This window comes from Melanostigma gelatinosum (genome assembly GCF_949748355.1).
Source record: "Melanostigma gelatinosum genome assembly, chromosome: 11".
In the NCBI taxonomy this organism is placed as follows: domain Eukaryota; kingdom Metazoa; phylum Chordata; class Actinopteri; order Perciformes; family Zoarcidae; genus Melanostigma; species Melanostigma gelatinosum.
Genome location: NC_136644.1, coordinates 14,770,675 through 14,789,602, shown reverse-complemented (window position 1 = coordinate 14,789,602; position 18,928 = coordinate 14,770,675). Strand labels below are relative to the sequence as shown.

General features: G+C 43.8%; 1 protein-coding gene across 1 annotated transcript in view; it reads right to left on the bottom strand.

Moving 5' to 3' along the window:
* The window catches only part of LOC306784606 (endonuclease V-like), a gene marked incomplete at its 5' end in the record, with an annotated part of 74,803 nt that overhangs the window by 29,203 nt on the left and 26,672 nt on the right, over positions 1–18,928 (bottom strand). The window contains one exon of the mRNA XM_079278634.1: positions 6,580–6,638. Coding sequence (XP_079134760.1) covers positions 6,594–6,638 — 45 coding nt within the window. The 3' untranslated portion in view covers positions 6,580–6,593. The remainder of the gene's footprint in view (positions 1–6,579; positions 6,639–18,928) is intronic.

The window sequence follows — 18,928 nt, the reverse complement described above, 5'->3', positions numbered from 1 at the left end:
CCAAAGCTCATGACCAGAGGTGAGGGGCGGAAAGTAGATGGACTGGTAAATCCAGAGCTTTGCTGTACGGTCCGGTAAAACACCCACATCACTGAGTAGACTTTGAGATACTGGGTTGACTTATAGTAATCATTTAACCATAACAGATCAACTCTACTCTTTTACACTTTTAAATCTAAATTAAAACATTACTTCTCTTAGAAATTAAAAGTTGAATTCATAAGCAATAAAACTAACCGTTGTAACTTCTCAGGGGTGTTGCTGTCATAGTCGTATGGTCTGGTGCAGTGGTGGCTGGTCAATAGAGGGCCATGGGGCCTGGTCCACCTTGAGCCACACAAAAACAAAACAAACAAAAAAATGATAATAATAAATGATACAAATTGTCAATATTTGTGTGTTTAAACTGTGGAATGTACCCAGTAATATGTGTAAAATATGATATCTGCGCAAAATATATGCTTTTCCTGCTCGTCCTCTCCACCTGTGTGCTCGTCTGCTCGTGCTCTCCGCCTGTGTGCACGACGCGTCTCAGAACGCGCAGCTGGGGGGGCCTAATCGTTTTGGCCCAAAAGAGGCGGGTCTATAAAGCAGTTTAGCCAATTGCTGATTCAAGATATAAATGAGTGACATACAATTTAGCCAATCAGCGTCCTCAAATAGATTCAGTGTGGGGCCAAAAAGATTTTTCCTCCCTAGCTGTGGTTCTCGTCAGGAGAAGTCTCCTCCAAGACCCGTTTGAGAGGACAACTTTGACGGAGATTCTGCAGCCAAAGAGCTGATCCCAGATCAGCCTGACCTCACAATCAGACAGCAGACTAGCGGGAAAGGGAAGCAGTACATGCAAAGCTTCTCTACTAGCTGTACCAGACAGGTTTGGCTAGCTGGATGACATCATGCTAATAACTTATTTTGCTTTTTAAAACAACAGGGACAGATCCAGCACGGACAGCTACGGGAGTGAGGGATGAGGAGGTAAGGAAACATGAGAACACCAGGACACACATGAGAACTCTGTCAAGCTACATATTAGACAAAGTGAACATCTTTTCTTCTACATAGTTATCCTCAGTCTCATCTGCTTAACTTGGTCATGGAGGCATCAACATTTAATTGAGATGTTAAATTAACAGTGAAAACTCATCATCGCTTAATTTAACATCAGTATTCATAATTACACTTCATGTTTACTTCTCCTGATCTTTACCTCCTATAACAAGGTCCATAGGGGCATCTCAAGAAATAAACATGTTATATTATATTATATTATATAAGCGTTATTTACTGCTTTTTTTTGTGTTGGAATACATGTTAAATATTTAACTGCAAAGTAGTAATGCGTGTTAGATACTTTAATTTGTTTGCATTAAATCATACTGGGATGTTTGTTGAAATGGATAGGATGGCCCTACCTAGAAAATTTTCCACCAGCCGCCACTGGTCTGGTGTGACCATAAGCTTATGGTGGCTAATGTTAGCCAACTTTAACTAACACTGCTGAGTCAGTTCTCTGACTTCATGGCTCTTCTCTGTGCTACTGCTAAACTGCATTTACTTTTTCAAAAAACTCAATTTGTGCGCACTAATTAACAGTTAGATTGAAAATGTCAACAACTAATTTCAACACAAAAATCACAAAATAAAAATGTCTTTGACCAAAATCAAAGAAAAACTGCATGCAAACTGCACTGAACAATACGAATGCATATGTTTTTCAAACTGGGGACATCAGTTTTTTTCTTGACAGAACAAGCCATCCTAAGTCCAACATGAAGTGACCAATGAGAAAAACACATGCGCACACACAACTTAAATTGGCCAATTGGTCAATAAATGAGCCTCAACGGGTTAATCTGAATTACTCCAGTCCTCCAGTTAATACTGAGCTGAAGAGTACCTCAAGCAACAAGCTGTGTCCTTGTATCACTGTTCCTTTTTAATGAGAGCGTCTGCTCCCAACAGAGCTCATCACTCCAACCTTGGCCGACTGCCTCTGCAATTTTTCCATGACATTTTACTACTGTTTTTGAAAAGGGCAGCATGAAGTTGAACAATTTCCACAGTTGAAGCTGAAGAGTCTCCTGATGGATTATTGATAGTTTGGGACTGTGCGACAATGGTATTCAAATCTGACTCACATATAATAAAAGCAATCGTTAAAGTTATTGCATTTGGGGGTGTTCTGGTCGTAAATAGGTTAGGACGCATACCACCTCGGTACTGGTATAAGTCCATTTGGGATCTTTGGTGCACATCATCAGCCCCTCTTCCTGTGCTTCCCGTCTCATTATAATGCCATACAATCAAATAAAGGTAACTATTTGACATTTAATTCGTCAAATGCCACAAAATTATTTTTCATAAAAGAGCAAATAGCAGAAACGGCACTACCTGTAACATTCAAGTGACGTCACTGGTTGAAAAAAGAGAACACAATCCAAAAAGTTAAATCCATTATTTTATCATATCATAATTTATTTACTTTGCAATTTCTGTAATGATCTACTGTATATTGACTTGGACGAGTAGAACCTTGTTGAAATAAATACTGTATTCTGCTGCCCACATGTGCTAAAAAAAATCTCTTCAACAGGAGAATGAGTGTAAACGTCTATGTAACGTCTGGTAAGAGTCTAACATGACATTTTTCACTTGATTTAATTTAATTTTGTTGAAACTATATCCACTCTATCTATAACCGCTTGTCCTTTAACGGGCAGCAGGACCAGTCAATCACAAAGCTGACACAAGGAGCGAGGCAACCATTCACATCTTCGTGCAACTGAGAGTCAACAACCTTGCATGCGTTTGGACTGTGGGAGGAATAATGCTGGAGAAGACCCACACAGTTTCCTCCTTTTGTTGTTTCTTTACAGTATTACCCATATTTCTTTCAGGCTTCCATAGTCACAAGGGCCTCACTATACAATATAGTATAAGACAAAAAGTACCAATATTGGGGAAAAAGAAATCAAAGAAAAGTGTCTCAGTAATTTTCCAGTTCTAACTCTAACACAAGTTGGGATGGGAGGTCAAAATAGAAGCAGAGTGAGTGCAATACAAAATAAACGCATGATGGCCTCTGTAAATGTAATGGATTTTCTCCAAACGTTTTCAAGTTGTTTCTTCCTACCTAAAGAGGTAGAAGCAATCTGAAATCTGACTAGTTGAAGTACTGTCTTCTTTAGTTTAGGTATCTGTAAACTTACATGGCCATTCAGCAATCAATAGCAGTAGAAAAATGTAAATCCAGAAACATGCAGCATATCACTCCGACACTCGAACCACTGAGAAGTTTGTATCGTCTTGCCTTGACTCTTTTATTTTACAGGCATTGATTTTTACATACTCTTGCTCTTCCCCTCCATCCCTCCGTACCCCTGTTGTTTCCCTCCTCTGTTCAGATCTCTTCATCTCCTCTCCTGCTGCTCCGTCTTTCATGTCTCTCTCCTTTATTTGAGAGAGACAGAAACTCTATTTCTTTTTGTCTGCCACCCAGGGACACAACCCACAGTCCGCTGTTGAGATGCTCGCTCCCTGAGACTATCTGTAGGTGAACAGATTTCAGCCGGTTACTGTTGATCTCTGTGCTACAGTGAAGACTGATTCAATTAGAAAGGGCTGGTAACACAACGTGTCGGAAAACAAGTGAATACAACATTGCACACATATAGGGCCGAGAAATCCGAGATGAGAAACGAAATAGTTGGTTTCTTGTAAATCCTTGAATCATTTTACCTTTAACTCCTACGGCGAGTTCAGCTCATACAGTATAATCACTAGTACAGCATGGTCACTCCTACAGCATGATTACTACTACAGCATGATTACTACTACAGCATGGTCACTACTACACTATGGTTACTACTACACTATGGTCACTACTACACTATGGTTACTACTACACTATGGTTACTACTACACTATAGCCACTACAGCATGGTCACTACTACACTATGGTCACTACAGCATGTCACTACAGCATGGTCACTACTACACTATGGTCACTACTATGGTCACTACAGCATGGTCACTACTACACTATGGTCGCTACTACACTATGGTCACTACTACAGCAGGGTCACTACGACACTATGGTCACTACAGCATGGTCACTACTACACTATGGTCACTACTACAGCATGGTCACTACTACACTATGGTCACTACTATGGTCACTACAGCATGGTCACTACTACACTATGGTCGCTACTACAGCATGATTACTACTACAGCATAATTACTAGTACAGCATGGTCACTACTACACTATGGTTACTACTACACTATGGTCACTACTACACTATGGTTACTACTACACTATAGCCACTACAGCATGGTCACTACTACACTATGGTCACTACAGCATGTCACTACAGCATGGTCACTACTACACTATGGTCACTACCACAGCATGGTCACTACTACACTATGGTCACTACTACAGCATGGTCACTACTACAGGATGGTCACTACAACAGCATGGTCACTACTACACTATGGTCACTACAGCATGTCACTACAGCATGGTCACTACTACACTATGGTCACTGCTACAGCATGGTCACTACTACAGGATGGTCACTACTACAGCATGGTCACTACTATAGGATGGTCACTACTACAGCATGGTCACTACTACACTATGGTCACGACTACAGCATGGTCACTACAGCATGGTCACTAATACACTATGGTCACTACTACAGCAGGGTCACTATTACACTATGGTCACTACAGCATGGTCACTACTACAGCATGGTCACTACTACAGCATGGTCACTATTACACTATGGTCACTACAGCATGGTCACTATTACACTATGGTCACTACAGCATGGTCACTACTACAGCATGGTCACGACAGCATGGTCACTACAGCATGGTCATTGCAGCATGGTAACTACTACAGCATGGTGACTGAAATATGTTCGGACTATTCCGGTTTTGGAAATAATGGGTCATTAAACCAATGTCATGGCACAGCCGCATGGCCCGAACTTCATTCGTTTTTTGTTTGTTTTATACCCCTGTCTTAAAATATTACAAGAAAATAAAAAAAGTCTTATACTTCAGGGTTCAGGAGTTACAAGGCAAAACATTACAGACTTTGTAAGGGATCACATGTTGGTGCAATCTGCAAAAAAAAAAAACTTTATGGGACCATGGCCTTTATTTCTACTGCATTTCAGTGAAATAGATTTTGTTGTTTTGGGGATATTCTGCTCACAATCAAAACTACCTAAATAGTAATGTACCCACTGAATGTACAGCAATCTGTCTTGGTGATATGGTACTCTTATCACATAACGTTAGAGATCACATGCCTGAAGTGTATGGTACACCAGATCTAGCTGCAGAGTATAGTGTGTCCGATCGAATGTGCCTGCCGCCTGCTGAGCGAGTGAGAGGGTAAAGCTGGGTTAAGGCCTAGAGGAACCTACTACAGCCCTGCCTTCTCAGCACAAAGCCTCCCTCCCTGTCTCAGTCTCTTTGTAGAGAGGCTGATCAAAGAGCGGTGCGCGCTCAGAGGATTCACCACGTCAGGGAGCTTCCGAGTGGATGAACGCGGACATCCCATTATGTTTCCCAGTGGGGTATGCTTAGGGATGTGAGAGTGCACAAACACCCTCGTGAGGCCTGCGTGTGAGCAACTGTGAACAAAACTGCGAGTGTGAGCTGCTGTACTTCGGTTCTGGATGTACAATTCTGTGCATGTTTGAAAATACTTTGCATCGGAGGGTGAGAGGGAATGATGATTGAGTTTTTCGAAGCATCTGAGTGTGCAAACGGTCGGCAGCTTTGATCTGTAATGAGGAAGGTAGGGTTGAAGTGAGCAGCGCTGCCTGTTATTTCAGATGAGAATCACAGGATCAAAGACTTTTTCTCACCTCACTGTTCCATCTCTCTCTTTCTGCCTGTGTGTCTCTGCTTAACCTCAGGCATCCTTGGCTCACCTCCTAAACTTCCCCTCTGCTGCAGCACGATGGATGTAGCATCACATCCAAACAGGAAGCCTTAGTCCAAGCTCCCACCTCTGAGCAAGAAAATTAATCCCAACGAGCTACAGGAGTGCTGCTGACTGGCTGACCTCTGACCTCCCTTCTGATCGGCGATAACCCTAAAAAAGTATTTCCTGACAGAGATTAGGACCTGTGCTGTGTAGGCTTCACAGTGTTTGTAATGTATGAGTTTCATTTTACAGGTTTGATTTAAACTTGTTGATCTTTCCTCCGCCCCTATGATTAAGCTAATAAGGCAGAAAGAAGACACAATTATTTTTAAGGGAAATCCTGAAACAATCTTCATTTTTATGAAATTACCAGTGTTTATCCTCCTCTATAATACATTTGCTCAAATTACAGCAAATTAGATGACAATGATGAGGCTTTCTACCAACAAATGTGGCTTTACTTTAGGATTTGGGGAAATTCCTCAATGAGTCACTTGCTGTTGCATTTAAGCCTATTTTAAGCCGGTGTAAATCACTCCTCTCTCACCATGTGCCAAGATACCACTAATACAAGATATTTGTGTGAGTGTGAGAACCCACACATGTAAGGTGTATTTTGTCACTTACCTCATTTCTTTGTTTCATGGGAAGTGTGTGCGAAGGTATTCTCTGGAGAGACAGTCAGCCTGTGGAAGGAATTAGGATAGGAATGGAGGGAGCCAGAGAAAGAAAGTGAGAGGGAGACAGAAAAAAGAAAAAAGGAGAGGGAGAGTTTCCACATTTAGCAAGCTGTCAGAAACTGTTTTAAGCTGCGATCAGAAGTGAGCAGGAACACACATACACACTGAACACATTTGAAATTAAAATGAAGTGCCTTGATGCTGACTTTACACAGCCGACAAACAACAAACCGAGCTCTTCTGTTTACTGCCAAATCTGACAAACAACATAAATCACTGTGAGACACAGGAGGTTGTTTGCACAAGTTTTACTGAGGCTGCATTGTCTTCTTAACATCATTAGGATGTTACAGCGCCTGTACTCAGGTCCCAACATCTGAAAACTCTTTCTGTGATCTTTTTGGGGCTCCACAAGTGACAGAAATGCACCATATATTATAAAAGTGTTGCATAGGTTACCCTCTGCAAACGATGGTTCATAACACACACAAACTTGTGCTATGAAGACATGAAGCTCAATCAGCGTAAAAATGTAGGTACAATGGGCCCAACACACACTTGAGAATATATATATATATATATATATATATGACCTAAAACATATATATATACCAATAATATTTCGGAGTTATGTAGGCTGTTGTATTGGGAAATAGAGAGGTCAAAGAGAAAGCTGTACCGTGTATCGTTTCGTTTCGTCACATGGTCAAATAGAGACTTGCCATTTGACAACATTGATATACACATTACCGAAACAATCATTTCATAGGTGTGGTGGAAATAAATCGTTTTAACCTCCCCGACAATACATGACATGACAAAAATACCAAAGAAAATAAGAAATTATAAATTTCATTGAATATATTTGATAGTTTATGTAGAATAAGCACTTTGTTATATATTGCGACTGTCTTTACCAAAAAAACATTGAAAGCCATGATGGAGATGAGTTTGCAAATGGCTTACTGTATATAGCAATTGGCACCATTTATAATTTAACTGAATTCTTCTTCTAACACAGGTACCGATCCGACTTAATGGGCCTGTGCTCTGCTTAACACATTGTTGGAGGACCTGCTCTTATGACCACCACAGATATCCTACGCAAAGGTTTTTCCATGTTAAAAAAATAAATAAAAAAGGTCATTGTACTTCAGGGTAAGTTTGGCACCTTGGAATAGTGTTGTAGTACACAGCATATCAGTACTACAAAAGTATTGCAACAGTTGGGTCCACCCCCCCCCCCCCCACCCCCCACTCAATAGAATAAATAATTATATCACTGGTACAGGGGATTTTATGTTTGTATGTAGTCCATGTTCCCCCAGTCTAATATATGTATTTTTTTTTCGCCACAACCATCTCGTGTAAAATTATCTCACCACCTTGGGGGTCCTGAGTTGAGTTGCACCTATACTAACTGGTAACTGGACTTGTATGCAATGGTAATCCAGTGATTGCACTCTGCTGGGAACAGAACTGTACACATATTTCACTGTACATATTTTCACATTCATTTATTTCCTTTTGCATATGTATTAATTCACGGTGTCTGTTGCTTGTTTCTCATTTCTTTCTTTGCACTGGAACTAAAATACCTGCAAACTATTACCACCAACTCTGTTGCATGGCAATAATAAATGCTCTTGTATCTTGTAATACAATAACAACACAGAAGCTCCGTCTCCTGAACCAAGACAACAAACTCTTTATTGCTCACATCTTGTCAACGGCAGTGGCTTCACATTACAGCTTTACTCTTTCCATTCTTACCTTTCACAATAAAAGCCCGAGAATTATACACTGCCACACTGCTTATGAGAAGACTCTCAAATTCACTCAAAGCATTTCACTCAGAGGCAACTCAACAAAATAGTTTACAGTACTGCTCATACTTATCTCTGCAAGGATTTGACCTGTTATAATCAGCAGTGTGAAATGTGAAGCGGGAGAGATGTGAACATAACCATGTTTGAAATTAGTATTCTCACTTCAACATGTTAAACTGGTGTGTTTGATAGATTGATATATAATCCAATTCAAATAGCTGAGCAGGAAGGAGACACTCTGCTCCTGTTAATCGTGGTACTAGAAGCTAAAAAACAAATAAAAGCCCAGTTTGAAAATGTTGGCCAATTTGAGCCGTCTTTTTCCCCACAGCATCAAACCGAAGTTACACACACCAGCTTCTGATCAATGCTTTGATTTGGTAAAGTTGTTTAAGTTCATAAACCTGGTCTCCACTAATTAAACTGCTCGACACAGTCGGCTGATATTGTTATGCCACTTAGATGTGAACTGTTGGCAAGGACTGCTTGCAAGTACCACCCCGGCCCGGTACTTGCTTCTCCAAAGGCCTGTTTGAGGGTTCACACTTGATTTTCAGGTTAGAATTGGGTTTAGGTTAAGGTTAGGGTAAGGGTGTTTAGGCATTTAGTTATGATGGGTAAGGTTGAGTAACCTGATCCGCCAGATGGTTTGTTACACAAAAGCCGTCATTGTTTGGAAAAGGGCAGGCACATAAAATTGGATGAACCATCTGTCAGTCAACCAAACTTTCAAGTCGAGAGGAGAGCAAAAAATGTTTTTTTTTAATCGAGAGAAAAGCCTTCAGTGTCGTTCTTTGCTCCTCTTTCAATGAAGAAATACTCTCTAGCTCTGATAAAACTTATGCTATTGCAGTAACTAGGCTAAGTGTCAGGACTGCGCCGTAGGACCCCAGGACATCCAGCAGATGGTGGCAGAGTGCGCCTTAATTAGGTTTTGTGGACTGATTGGACTTGGCTCACCTTAAGTGGGTTCACCTGTGTAATTGCCTCAAGTGTATTTAAGGCGTGTCTGTACCTTGCCCTTCATTCGAGCCTCATGTTTTCTTGACACGTCTGTTCCTGTGTTTTCCCTCTGTGGGATATCTTATTAAATTCTACCTCTTTTTGGCTCCTGAACTCGGCGTTTTGTATCTACACTCAGTACCTTCAAGTTGCACGTGACACTAAGAACGAACAGTCGCCCCTCTGTGTCGTCTGGCACACACCTAAACCACACCGTAGCTGCAAGTAGCTCCTCAGAGGACGCTGATTGGCCTGTGCTCTGGCTTACTGGAAACAAACACATTCCTTGAAGTCTGACAAAGATGGTTTCTTCTTTGTGTTGGGGTCTGGCGCCACCTCCTGGCTGGCTGAGCTCCTCACATGCTTTCCTTCCTCACACAAGTCTGACCTGAAGTCTGATCCTTGCCCCCTTGAGATGACCGCACCTCCAGCCTTCGACCACAGCTGAGGTGGACCCTTCATTGGCCGAAATGCAGCCTCCCGCTGCGCGGGCCGACCCGTTTATAAGCACCAACACAGCGTAAATCGCTCTCTTCGCCCCGGACCTCCGTCCCGGCTACAGAACATCCAGCAGCCTCCCCCCCCCCCCCAGCATCACGCTGCCGACGCAGCCACGAGGAAGCCACAGGCCTTCAAACCTCCTCAAACAGGCCACATGCCATTTCGCTGGACGAAACATACAGTGCTCCATCCTGAGTCACCCCCCCCTCATCCCGCGAGAACGGATCACTTCCCCGATCCGTTTCTCCGCTTTTCTTTTTGTGCACAAACCGGCAGAAGGAGCACGACGAAGCCTCCCTCCTTCTCCGACGATTACCGGGAAGACGCGCCGACACGCTGTCTCAGCCGAAGTTAAACTGTCCCTGCTGCAGCGAGAACAGATCGGACCTGCGCTTGCTCCAGAGAAAGCTGCGCCACCACGGACCGACCCCGCGCCGGCAAACGGCGCGCCGACCAGCAAGCGTCCCTCCGCTTTTTTTCTTGTCGAGGAAACAACTCTTCCTCGAAAACTCTTCCCTTTGCTCCGAAGCATCTAAAAGTAAGAGTTTCATGGCGTCTGGGCATAGCTTAGCTTAATATAACCTACGTTAATTCAGGTTGTTCATTTATGTGTTGATATTCCCGTATTTTGTTTGTGAGAAGTTACTGTCGCGTGATATCAAGGTATTGCGTAATCCATCGCGGACCCGAAGCTCTGTTTGTGTATTGAACTGCTGTAACTGTCTGCATTTAGATCAATCGCTGCGAGTGGATGCAGAGTTTGTGTATTATTACTATAGAGACATGATGAGAAACACTACGCTCATCTCACCGCAGCGATAAAGATCTGTTTATTTGGGGATTACTTTCATTTGTTTTATTTCACTTCGTGTGGCATTTCTCTCTTCCTTAACTCGACTCTGTGAGTGAGCTGAGAGTCGTGGCTTATCACTGCATAAGCTGCCGGTAGTTCAAAGACGACAACGGTATACTTATGCGTGATAAAACCAGCAGACTCATGCTCCTTATGACATCGCAACAGAGTTGAGTCAGGTCGATTTCTGCCTCTCTTTTATTTCTCTTGTTCGCCGTAACTTGCACCCACATAGAGCTCCGGCTGAGTGTGGGTGAACCCCCGCCTATTGTCCCAACTCACGCGATGCATCGGCACACGTGATTACATACAGCAACCTCTCCACCATTTTGTCAGAGTCACTCGACTCCGCCATCAGGTGGTAGCTTAGCTGTAGGTCCTTAAGACTCATACACACACACATACTTGCATACATACATCCTCACCCACACACACACATACTTACATACATACATCCTCATCCATTTCATTCATTTGACTTTAGGTTAGGCATATAAAATTGTATGATAACGTTTATTGGTTGCAATATTAATTGATTTGATCATTTACTATTTTGATTTAATAAACTCTGTTATACTTTAAGGAGCAGTCGTCTGTGATTACTTGTGCATATGCGTGTAATGAAATTGTATGTAGTAGTCCTGTGCTCGAATTTAACCCTTCACTGTCACTGAATGTGTAGTCATATGCAGACTATTGACATTATGAGTGACTACTAATTATGAGACTTAGTTTTGTCATTTGGTTATTGGTCCCTGTTCGCAGGGTGGTGCCCCGTTGTTATTAATAATCATTAATAATTGTTACATACATTAATAATTCTATTGATGTCAAGAATTCAGTTTCTTAAATGCTTCTAACCCAAACACGCTCCTTTAGTTCCCAACATATTGGTGCCCCGTGTGAGGCTACGTTATTCCAGTTTTATTGCAGTATATATGCACATTAATCCATAATTATTTTTGAATAATTCATTTTTCCATTTTGAATGATCCAAATGTCTGAGACTTATTTACCACAAGAGGTAGACTTTGATATTCAAAATCTTTTCTTATTGTAATTTAAATTTTGATTTTGATGTTAATCTTAATTTTAATTGAATTAAAATTTTTCCGAAATTCTTATTTCGTTTCATTTCCTAAACTAACAGTCAGCTGTGTAGTAGATTTGATCGTTTAGTTTGTAATACCAATACTTTGCTTGTTTTTCTTAAATCCCTCCAAGAAGTTACACACATCTGTCACAGGCCCAAAGTGCTAAACCACATTAGAATTTCGCACCTCTGGCTGCAAAGCAGTAGTGATACCTCAGAGCAGCAACAGTAGAAACATAAGTCACAGAGCTAGACATTTCACTGTGCACCTGCATGAACCGTAACACTAACAGTCATTAACATCTAACAGTAGAAATCGTAAGTCACAGAACTAGACATTTCACTGAGAACCGTAAACACCAACAGTTTCCGTTCTAACACTAGGGAATTGATAACCACTGGGAGTCGCACTCATTAAAGAGAATGAGTGCCGAGAAACCCCCCATTCCTGGAGCTGTAGCTCCAGAAGACACCGCATTACGAGATGCGGTGGCTGATGTCCTCAGACTCACGGCAAAGGAAAAAGAGTACTTTGCCAAATACACTGCTGTCCTATGTGACGAGCAATTAGAGGAGTTGGTGGCTTATGTAAATATCCAGCAGGTAAGCCAGAGTGCCTGATTCAGGACGTGATTGGAGCAATACTGCTTACCTATCATCAGAAAATGCAGCTGCAAGCTGCCCGAAGCCGGGCAGAGCGACGAGCAGCAACGCGAGATCAGGACTCTCCGAACAGAGGTTCAGGAGTTGTCACGTGAATGTAGAGCCCTTCAGTCAGAAAATACTAGCTTGCGCAGAGACCTCAGAGAGGTCAACACAGAACTCTCTAAAGCATTAGAGAGTAATCACAGACTGAAAGCGCTTCAAGATGCTCCAGCAGCCCCGGTAGGTACTGCTACCCCCTATCGAGCCTTTCAGCCCAGTTATTTCTTGGAATCGGGTCCCTCATTCCCCGAGAGCCGAACCACCTTGCATTTCTTAAACATGGGATCCCCAACCAGGAGGAGAGAGGACCAACACCAGGTCCTAGACGGCCCAGGTGGTTTCAAAACCACCTCAGGCGAACGCAATCCTCCACGCAGTTCACGAGCGCGACAAGAACTGACCCCATCCCCCTCAGGGAGTGTAATGATAAAAAATGTTTTAACCTCCTCATGTTATTTTCTGTGAGACATATTGCTGTTTAGAAAGTTCATTTGTATGGGCGTCTGGATGTCTGAACACATTGACACATTGACCTATTTGGTCTAGGACAAAGGTCACTTTTCTATCTTAGTTGGGACAAACAGCCGACGTGTTCTTTCTCTATATCAACTGATTCTGGTTAGACTAAACATTTCTGCCTTAGTCTCCTGTGTTTTATCTGTTCCTCTCTGCCGGCCGGTATAAATATCTTGTTTTGATTTTGTGTCTTGAGAGCATATTCACAGTTCACTGCAATACGTGGTTGTGTTTGTGCTCTCTGTTTGCAAACATTAAATAATAATGAAACTTTGATCATTCATCAAGACTCTGTTTTTATGTTAAACACTTTGGATAAAACCAACTTCGCTCCTGAACTTGTTAAGGAAATATTCCACAACAAGGGAGGATGATCGTCATTACCACCATCGTGAGTATGGAGACTCGGACGACTCGGACGGCCCAGGCCCCATCAACCTTGGAGGCCTGCGTACCCGGCAGATTGAGTCTCTGGCAAAAGACGTAGAGCGTTTCAATCCCGATAATCGCGACGCGAGCATCGATGATTATCTAAGGGAGATCGATCGCTGCCTCGTCGACCTATCGCGCCCCTCATCGCGCGAAAAACTCAAACTAGTGTGGAAAACCACAGCTCGGAGCGTCCACGTCTTCATGGAAATGCTCCAGCCAAGCATCCGCGACCGCTATTCATCCCTTTGTCACGCCCTTAGGGAGGAGTACTCCCTGTACACCGACCCAGCTTCTGCCACCCTCGGCGCCGTCGCCATTTCCCAGGGAAGACTAGAGTCCCCGAGAGACTACTTCAGGCGTTTGAGGTCTGCGTACTTCCAGGGACGTAACGCCCCAGGCCTAGAAGAAGACCATGCCTTCAAGTTGCTATTCTTGCACAATCTCCACGACAACGTGAGATACGATGTTACTATGCACTGCAGAACAAGTAACCTCACCATGCCAGAGATGAGGAAGTACGTGCAACTTGCATGGGAGACACGCAGACGGCCGACAAATTGGTACGAAGACACCGACATAGTCTTGGGCATCCAACAGTTGGAAGACTCCGGCCTAGCGCTGGAGGACGACGAGAGGCCCTGGCCTAGGGAGCCCTGGTCACCCCCGAGCGACTCCGACCTAGCGTTGGAAGACAATGAGAGGCCTTGGCCTAGCCAGCCCTGGTCACCCCCGAGGAATCGACGACCGTGGCAGTCGAAAGACCAACGGAACCAGGTGGGTGAAAGACGCCCTCAAGGGCAACATCAGGTAACACTGACTCACAGCCCATCTGACTAAGCCAAGTGACCTTTCCCCCTGCTGCCAAGTCTACTTGGTAGGGTGGGGAAGAGAACTCAGCACACTTCCGGAACCGATCACTCCCCTTTCGCACCTCGTTCTTCAACCTTCTTGGGCGACCTTGTTCGCAAAGGCAATGCCCGTTATGTATATATCTATACATATTCTTCAGTCTTACTGGGGGGCCATAACACTCTTGCTCTACCCGATTCCTGGTCAGAAACGAGCCTAATGTGTTCCCCCATCTTTTCGCATACACCTCTAGGGTGCCACAACCTTAGAGGCCCTCTCAAGCACCCTAGCTCGTAAGATATTTTGTCAACTAAGCCTTGTTCTCCTGCTCTGTCAGCATGATCCACCTCCAGCTTGTTCAACGAAGCCACCGCCTTCTTTCAGCCGAGTCATCGCCCGGGCCTGTCAAGTCGCCAGTGCCGTAGGTAACTGAACTTGACTTGCGCGGGAGACCTGTCTCTATCTCTAATTAGGAGGGTGGGGGGGAGAGCGATATCACCAGCCCGCCATGACACACTCCAGAGTGAAACCGTTCGCGACGCTTCCCTGAGTGCTGGCGGTAACGTGGGGTATCCGCCCACGCCACTTGAACAGCTCGAGGGGGGTGGGCTCTGACAACAGAAACCTAGAGAGATGCACTTCGCAGGAAGTGCATTCTAATCTCGCCAGTGCCGAAACCAACCGGCAGAATGGCGGCTTACCATTGACTACTAACGTTTAACTGCATGCTTCAACTCACCCTGTAGACATGCACTAACCGCTAACACATCCAACTTGAACCAGAGCAGTTGCATGACCTGAAAAACGTTCATTGTGACTGTAAACTTAATGCCACTCTCATAAATAACCCTTTGCATGCTTTATAGACTCTACCAGAAGTGACCAAAGAAGACATAACCTATGCCGTAGCAGTCAGATTTAACCCAGGACCTCATCCGAGAAGGCTCAGCTGTCACCAGCTGGAGCAGCATAATCCCAGGCTAGCTGGTCACACTAGCCGTGTTATCAAAATCTGTAAATCTGCTACCACTACTGTTATGCAACCCTCACAGGTACCTCTGGCCTATAGTCTTGGCAACGCAACTCCAATATCAATCGATTCTAAAACTTAGACACAGGACTCGCTCTAAATCTACCGATCAGAGAGAGATAGACGCACATATCATGTACTAATAGATCCAGAAGCGACAGACTAAACTGGATTCCCTCCTATTCATAACACCACGTAGCCAACCTACGACTGCTCCGCCGACGGACTCCAGTCCTGTCTAGGAATAGAACCAGTAACCACTGTTTTCCCCTCACCTGCTTCTTGTCTTTCTATTCTTTCCTTGTCTCTCTCTTTTGTGTTTTGTTTTGTTTTATTTGGGTTGTTACTTTCTTTGACACTATGCCACAATGCTAGATTATCACAACATCATAATAGCGATTGAATTATTTGGGAATAATGTTTTGCTCACCTATGATTTGAATTGTGTATGATAGTAGATGTAGGTAGAAGTAGTTAAAGTCATCTGCCCAGATGCCAATGAACCATGAACTTGAACACCATGAACTTGACCACTATGAACCTTGAACTCTATGAACACTGAACACTGCCTGTTTTAACCACTGCTTTTGTTCTCAGCAATACTTGGACTGTCTCACCTCTTCAGGTTTCCCCACCACATGGATGCACGTGCCAGCCCTTGGTTTGCTCTAAAGACCGAAGCCAACACCTCGCTCTTCAGACCAAAGGGGGGATGTTGGGGTCTGGCGCCACCTTCTGGCTGGCTGAGCTCCTCGCATGCTTTCCTTCCTCACACAAGTCTGACCTGAAGTCTGATCCTTGCCCCCTTGAGATGACTGCACCTCCAGCCTTCAACCACAGCTGAGGCGGACCCTTCATTGGCCGAAAAGCAGCCTCCCGCTGTGCGGGCCGACCCGTTTATAAGCACCAACACAGCGTAAATCGCTCTCTTCGCCCCGGACCTCCGTCCCGGCTACAGAACATCCAGCAGCCTCCCCCCCCCCCCCCAGCATCACGCTGCCGACGCAGCCACGAGGAAGCCACAGGCCTTCAAACCTCCTCAAACCCTGAAAGGGCACATGCCATTTCGCTGGACGAAACAGACAGTGCTCCATCCTGAGTCACCCCCCCTCATCCCGCGAGAACGGATCACTTCCCCGATCCGTTTCTCCGCTTTTATTTTTGTGCACAAACCGGCAGAAGGAGCACGACGAAGCCTCCCTCCTTCTCCGACGATTACCAGGAAGACGCGCCGACACGCTGTCTCAGCCGAAGTTAAACTGTCCCCGCTGCAGCGAGAACAGATCGGTCCTGCGCTTGCTCCAGAGAGAGCTGTGCCACCACGGACCGACCCCACGCCGGCAAACGCCACGCCGACCAGCAAGCATCCCTCCTCTTTTTTTCTTCTCGAGGAAACAACTCTTCCTCGAAAACTCTTCCCTTTGCTCCGAAGCATCTAAAAGTAAGAGTTTCATGGCGTCTGGGCATAGTTTAGCTTAATATAATCTACGTTAATTCAGGTTATTCATTTATGTGTTGATATTCCCGTATTTTGTTTGTGAGAAGTTACTGTCGCGTGATATCAAGGTATTGCGTAATCCATCGCGGACCTGAAGCTCCGTTTGTGTATTGAACTGCTGTAACTGTCTGCATTTAGATAAATCGCTGCGAGTGGATGCAGAGTTTGTGTATTATTACTTTAGAGACGTGATGAGAAACACTACGCTCATCTCACCGCAGCAAAAAAGATCTGTTTATTTGGGGATTACTTTCATTTGTTTTATTTCACTTCATGTTGCATTTCTCTCTTCCTTAACTCGACTCTGTGAGTGAGCTGAGAGTCGTGGCTTATCACTGCATAAGCTGCCGGTAGTTCAAAGACGACAACGGTATACTTATGTGTGATAAAACCAGCGGACTCATGCTCCTTATAACATCGCAACAGAGTTGAGTCAGGTCGATTTCTGCCTCCCTTTTATTTCTCTTGTTCTCCGTAACTTGCACCCACATAGAGCTCCGGCTGAGTGTGGGTGAACCCCCGCCTATTGTCCCAACTCACGCAATGCATCGGCACACGTGATTACATACAACAACCTCTCCACCATTTTGTCAGAGTCACTCGACTCCGCCATCTGGTGGTAGCTTAGCTGTAGGTCCTTAAGATTCATACACACACACATACTTGCATACATACATCCTCACCCACACACACACACATTCTTACATACATACATCCTCATCCATTTTAGTCATTTGACTTTAGGTTAGGCATATACAATTGTATGATAACGTTTATTGGTTGCAATATTAATTGATTTGATCATTTACTATTTTGATTTAATAAACTCTGTTATACTTTAAGGAGCAGTCGTCTGTGATTACTTGTGCATATGCGTGTAATGAAATTGTATGTAGTAGTCCTGTGCTCGAATTTAACCCTTCACTGTCACTGAATGTGTAGTCATACGCAGACTATTGACATTATGAGTGACTACTAATTATGAGACTTAGTTTTATTGTTTGGTTATTGGTCCCTGTTCGCAGGGTGGTGCCCCGTTGTTATTAATAATCATTAATAATTGTTACATACATTAATAATTCTATTGATGTCAAGAATTCAGTTTCTTAAATGCTGATAACCCAAACACGCTCCTTTAGTTCCCAACATTTGATATTCATTGCCCTTTAGGATTCTCATGAGAATCCAGCTGCTGTGAAAGGATATGGTGCAAAACAGGAAATGCACTATGTCAATGGATGTCTTCACTAAGATAGAACAGCAGGTGTGTGTTATAGAAGAGAAACACTTGTACTGATGAAAGTGAAGCCACTATGCCAGATGAAGCTAATTAATATCAATACACACACCCTAATTAACTCAACTCTTCACTGCCTGGAAATGTTAAATCACACTCATTATGTTCGTTCAGACTTCTACACACAAAGTGCCTGTGGTGATCAGAATTAGTGTAGCAGACAGAACCTGCAGTGGCTAACAAGCTAACCTGCTGCACTGTTTTCTTTCCCTGCACAGACTGCTGCTCCCTGCCTTGTGGGTGATACTACTCTGTACATAAGTACTCTACTGAGAGGCAGATCCAGGTAGAAGCTAAAGCTGGAGCAATATCAGTCGCCCCAAAACAGAATGGAGTGGTCTCGTGTGACGTCACAGTTTAGCTGTCGGCCATGTTGGAGTACACACAAAGCCACTGGCATGCACGGCTGAGTCGCATAACCTATCGGTGGTGAACTTTTGTGCTGTCTTTGGTTGTGGCAGCAGAGCTGATAGAGACAAGAAATCATTCTTTCGTTTGCCAGCGGTCATTACACATAAAGGAAATGACACGAAGGAGCTATCCAAGCGACGTCGCGAGAAATGGCTGTCACGCATCTCTCGAGATATAAAGGAATGGAATTTGGCGTACACTAGAGTATGTGCGGATCACTTTATAAGTGCTCAGTGATTTTATTTACAAATTCGTTTGTGAACAGTATTTAATAAAGGAA